This window comes from Pygoscelis adeliae, unplaced genomic scaffold (assembly GCF_000699105.1).
Source record: "Pygoscelis adeliae isolate BGI_AS28 unplaced genomic scaffold, ASM69910v1 Scaffold402, whole genome shotgun sequence".
NCBI lineage: Eukaryota > Metazoa > Chordata > Aves > Sphenisciformes > Spheniscidae > Pygoscelis > Pygoscelis adeliae.
Window position 1 is genome coordinate 6,593,565 of NW_008824411.1, and position 5,449 is coordinate 6,599,013.

Below are 5,449 nucleotides of genomic sequence, written 5' to 3' on the forward strand. Positions count from 1 at the left end.
CAGCAGGCTCCACACGTCGGTGGAAATGAGCTTATTTTTTCCTGTTATCGAGGAAGCAGTTATGACTGTGATGCTCAAGGACAAGCCTGGGCCTCCCATCCCCCCTCCCTTAACAGCACAAAAGAAACCTACCTAAGCCGTTATCTTCGCCGGGTGCTGCCAGAGCAGCTTTTGGTTGGCTGGAGGCTGGAGCGATGCTGGGTCCCCCTCCCAGCCCTCCCACCTCCCACTCGATATAAAGCACGGCTCCTCGCCGCTTTTCCAGCCGACAGCACGCGACCACAGGCACAGGTGGTGCTGCGGCTGCCTGTTGCACACCCCTGCTGCTGCCGAAAGGACCTGATGAGTTGCTGGATGCCTGGGTGCCCAGCTCTCAGCATGTGCCGGGGGTTAGCCACGCTCCCCATCACTTGCCTTGAAAGGTAAGGGGCTTTGCCACGCCGCAGTTCTGGGATGCAGAGGTTAGCCGGAAAAGATGCACCTAGCTTTGGAGTGGCCAGGCCAGCCTCTGCTGCTGCAGCCATGATGTTTCAGTAGAAATTGGGGCGCAGACCTCAAGGAAACATACAGCGAAGGATAGCCCGGGTGATTTGTTTTGGCTGCATCCCTAGGAGGTGAGCACAGAGGTAAAACATGCAGAGAGAGAGGAGGCTGTATAGGGCTGCCCTGCGTGTGTCTGGGTGGACAAACACACAAAGGTTGTTTCTCTGGCTCCATCTCTGCAGAACTTGCTTCAGGTTGACAGCAGCAGGACTATTTTTGTCAACATGGTTGAAATGTTAAGTGACATGTTGCTCCTCCTGCCAAACATGGCTACAGAACCCCATGCTGCCGGCTTGACATTTAAATGCTTATTTTTGTATGAGTGCCTTGGGATGCCTGAATGAACTGCAGCACACAAATAGCAGCGGGGCCGCGCGCTGCCTCAGGGGGACCCCGGGGAGAGGAGCCAATTTAGCAGCAGCTCCTGCTGTATTGCCACAGAGACCTCCTGGCAGGGACGTGCCTCTGGGCCACCGCCGCAGAGCCTTGGGGACAGGCAGCCGCGTCCCAGGCTCCTGCAGAGGGGCCTCTGGCACAGGAGCATCGTGCTGCCACCAGGCTCGCTGGGTCTCGAAGGCATGGGGTAGGTGGAGGGTGCCACCGGGGAGGGCAGCCACCCCCACGGCGGGGGGGCAGGGTCGTGAGGTCCCAGTGCCACCGGGGAGTGCAGCCATCTCCATGGCGTGGTGGCAGGTTCGTGGTGACTCAGGGGCACCCCAAAAAAAGTAGGGGAGCACCAGCCCTGCTGCAGCAGCCTCACAGCAGGGAGACACTCCCGCTCTGCCGAGCAGAAAGCAATCGCTGTGTTTTTCCAGTGTTTTGAGAGCAGTGTAGGACTGCCAGGAGAGGGGGATGGTAAAAGGAGCCAGGTTAGCTCCACGGAGCCGGGAGGGGTGGTGGGGGCTCCAGCTGGGCACTCAGCAGCTGCTCTGCTACCTGCCCCAGAGGAAAAAGCTCCGGTGCTTTATAAATGCATGCGGCGCTACCTGGGAAGCAAGCGGGAGGAAACAGTCCCCTGGGCTTAATACGCTGCTGAGCGTGGTTGCCAGGAAGCAGAAAAAGCAATTGAGGGAGCATTTATTTCGTACATCAGAAGGCAAAGAAGCAGCTGAAGCTGAGGAGTGAGGGCTGCCCCTCTGAGCTGTGTCAGGTCCCTGGGACGTGGCCTCTGTGAGGCAGTGGGGGGTGTCAGCAGCAGTCTGGCAGTCCCGCAATCCCACCTCTCCCTTTCCTCCCTTGCAGAGCCAAGGATCTGAAGACCCGCTTAGGGATCCTGCTTCATAAACCGGAGCTGGGACACAGGATTGGAACCTCCAGCAAGTTGCAGCTGGGCTCCAGGTGGAGGTAAGCCAAGCAGTGCTATCTCCCAGGTTCAGCCCGGGACAGGTCCCTGTGGACCAGGCTGTCCTGGGGGTTGCTCCTGCCCATCCGTGCAGCAGAGAGGACAGAACGGGGCTTGCCCTCCCCACGGTCCCACCCCGGCAGGCAGGGAAGGCGGATCACTTCCCAGCTCCACCAGTTATAAAATCAGACTGGGGAACTGATGCTCTGGCATTAAGCACAAGAAAGCAGGTCCTTAGCAATAGGCCAGAAACTCAGAGGGCTCCCGCAATTCCTGGTGTCTCTGACCACTGCCTGGGACTCCCAGGGAATGCAGGCAGCATTAAAAACAAAATACTAAATATTGCTGCTGAAGGCAAGGCATCTTCTTGCAGAGGAGGATCTGCTGGGCTTGTACCAGCAGAAAAGGGCTCCTCTGAGTATCCTCCAGAGAAGCTGCCTGGCCAAAGCTGCACTATGGAGCTGAGGTCTGGCGAGCCATCGGGGAAGGTAAAAGAAAGGGAGAAAGGAAAGAGAGTCCACAGGTAATGGATACTGGGGTCTCGCTTTGGTTTCCTACTGAGTGCCGCTGCCTCCCTTCTTGTACTGTCTCCCATTAACAAGGCCGCTTGACCGAAGTGCTCCCATCCTTTGCTGCAGGGCAGGAGTATTGCTGTCGGCCGGACAGTGAGCCTTACGTCCTTTTGTCTTTTCCAGAGACTCCTCACGAGATGTACTTGAATGGAGGGAGTCCTTTGACCAGCTCCTGAAGAGTAAAAGTGAGTAGGATCTTGTTTTCTTCTCTTGGTGAGAGTGTGTAGGACAAACACGCTTCCAGTGAGCAAAGGGGTGACTGTACGCCTGGAGCCAGTGTACGAGGAAATCTTGTCTCCTCCTCAAATGAGATGCTTTAGGATTTAGAAAGAGGCCCCTTTCCTGCCCTGACAGAGCTGATCCACAGGGCTCATTGCCTGGCTTGTGAAGCTGTACCCTTTTCTTCCGGCTGGGTGCTTTTTGGGGGGCACAAGCGCTGTCTCGCAATGCCTCGCTGCTGCCTCAGGACAGGAGCATCGTTGTGGGCATCCTGTCGTGTGCAGCAGTCTGTCAGGAGGAACGTCACGCCATGCCCTGACCATCCCTTTCTCCACACTTAGGAGAAGGCAGCGTGTCTGCTCTCGGTGTCCTCCTTTGCACAGCAATGCAGCCATCTCCCCACAGGCTTTTGTTGACCAGAAAACTGTGTTGCTGCCCCCTGTCTGTTTGTCCTGTGCCTCCGGGGATGACTCTTCCACAGGGAGAAGGAATTCAGCTGCTTTACTGAGTTACACGTAGCCATTTTCCCCTCCAATATTTGCTATACATATGGTGATGCACAGGGTTCCCGTAAGGTGCTGTCTCCCTCTCCCCCATGTGGACAGTACCTCCAGACCCAGAGAGGAGACCTCTTTTTGAGTCCCACACGTAATCCCTTCCTTACACTGGGCTTTACAGCAAGTACACAATGGTAGAAGTGCCAAATTTTAACACAAAAGTAGTTGTCTACCTTAAAAGCTATTCTACGGCAAGAGAAAGTCCTTCCATAGTGCTAGTTTGGGGCTAGGCGTATTCTTTTTCCAGCCTTCCTCACGTGCTGTGATGGCTAGCAAGCATCTCCGGCTTTGTAACTTAATACATCCCCCCAGCCTGGCTCTGAAATCCTTGCTGCTATTACTCTCCCATACTCCTCAGCATGTCGTTCCCCTTAGATTTCAGCTGAGAAATAAAAATAAAGCCATTGCTGCTCGGTTCCTGCAGGCTTACTGATACCTCAGTGGATTTCTCCTTAGGTAGAATTAGCTCTTTTCCGAAGCTGTAAAGAAAATACTCTGAAGCCTCATTACAGAAAGGTCAGATAAATAAAACCAGAGGATTACTTGTCTGTGGGAAAGGATTTTACTGGAGTCTAGAGGCCAATTAGCAGTGTCTCAGAGGGTGGAATTTGCCCGGAGGGAAAGGAAATCTGCAGATGTCATGGTCTGAGCTCCCAGGGCGATGATTGCCAGCAGTGCTGTGTCTGGCAGCCATCTTCTTCCTCCCCCTCTTCTGCCCTGTTAACTGCTCTTCTCTCCCCTCCCCAGGCGGGGTGACGGCCTTCCACACATTCCTGAAGACGGAGTTCAGCGAGGAGAACCTTGACTTCTGGCTGGCATGTGAGGACTTCAAAAAGACCCGGTCGAAAACCAAGCTGGCCTCCAAGGCCAACAGGATCTTTGAGGAGTTTGTCCAAAGTGAGGCGCCCAGGGAGGTGAGAGCATTTTCTGCCTCTGTCCCGTGGCATCGAATAGGGTGGGAAAGGAATAGAATATCCCAGTGGGTTTTACTAAAGTGGGAAGATGTGCTCTTGTTCATGAGAGCTTTCATTTCAACCTCACGTGGTCTACCAACCTGAAGGGATATAAAGGCTTGCGAGTGTCTTCGCCCTCATCTGAAGATAAAGAAAACAGTTTTTGTCCCCCCATAGGAGGGGAGTTAACACCGAGTTAATCTTTGTGGACGCTGCTTCCTTGCAGGTGAATATTGACCACGAAACCAGGGAGATCACCCGGAAGAACCTCACGGGTGCCACTTCCACTTGCTTCAATGAAGCCCAGGCCAAAACCCGCACCTTGATGGAGAAGGACTCCTACCCCCGGTTTCTGAAGTCTGCCTCCTACCAGGACATGACCAAGCAGGCCACCAGCTGCGGCATCAGCAAGCGGTCGCATACCTGACCCGAGCCTGAATCCGCCGCGGGGGGACAAGCCAGGGGACCAGGCAGAGTCTGAGAGATGGTTTGTAAGGGCTAAGGTCTGCGTGGCGGGGTTTTGGCTGAAGTCCTGGCATTTTAGGAGGATCCCCAGGACCTCAAGTGCTTCCACTTCTCACCGAGCTGCTGGGAAGAGAGGTCCTCCCTCCCTGGAGGAGAGAAGTGGGCGGGAACAGCTTGCATGCCAGCGTGTGCCCGATGCCTCCTCTTGCACCACAGCCAGAGACCTCCAGCACTGCAGGGACAGAAAGAAATCGGATTTGAGTTGCAAGCCCAGGAAAAACAGGCTGGATTCCCCTGAGCATCTGTAACCGGAGAGCTCCTGCCTGCTCTCAGGACCCTGCCTTTGACCTGCAGCATCAGCCGCTGGCTGCAGAGCCAGCACAGGAGCTTGCAATTCCCGCAGTGCCCGGGGCAACCGCCCCAGACCTGCCCGCAGGGCTTTTTCTATGAGGGAATGGCCAGAATAAAAGTCCAAGGACTACATGGCATCTTCAGCCAGAGGGACCCTGCGCCTGCCTTCTCCTGATCCTGAGATCCTTATTCTGCCATTTCCTATGCATGCTCTGCATCAAAGCTTTACACCTTCTTCCAGTACAGTGCATCCCTAGCAGTGACATTTTTATCCCTCGCTTAAGCTACATGACCTTGAGATTGCACTTAATCTTAGGTCACATGCATAACTTTTTATTACTATTATTGTTATTTATTTTATCATTATTATTATATATATATTTATTAGAAGAGCACTAGTCAAAGCATACACACGTCCCTTGCTCCGAGGAGTTTGTAAATTAAATT

The 5,449-nt window shown here is 54.2% G+C and overlaps 1 protein-coding gene across 1 annotated transcript; it reads left to right on the forward strand.

Annotated features, from left to right (window-relative positions):
• The first annotated feature begins 342 nt into the window (after positions 1–342).
• On the forward strand, positions 343–4,615 carry RGS16 (regulator of G-protein signaling 16). The gene is made up of 5 exons (XM_009320632.1): positions 343–422; positions 1,786–1,887; positions 2,581–2,642; positions 3,981–4,147; positions 4,413–4,615. Exons 1-5 carry the CDS (start codon positions 343–345, stop codon positions 4,611–4,613), a joined length of 612 nt encoding a protein of 203 aa, XP_009318907.1. The 3' UTR covers positions 4,614–4,615.
• The last annotated feature ends 834 nt before the right edge of the window (positions 4,616–5,449 follow it).

Coding starts and splice junctions, on each gene's coding strand:
- RGS16 (XM_009320632.1), top strand. CDS start 343: ATGAGTTGCTGGATGCCTGGGTGCCCAGCTCTCAGCATGTGCCGGGGG. Junction 2,643..3,980: donor CCAGCTCCTGAAGAGTAAAA/GTGAGTAGGATC, acceptor TCCCCTCCCCAG/GCGGGGTGACGGCCTTCCAC. Junction 4,148..4,412: donor AAAGTGAGGCGCCCAGGGAG/GTGAGAGCATTT, acceptor GCTTCCTTGCAG/GTGAATATTGACCACGAAAC.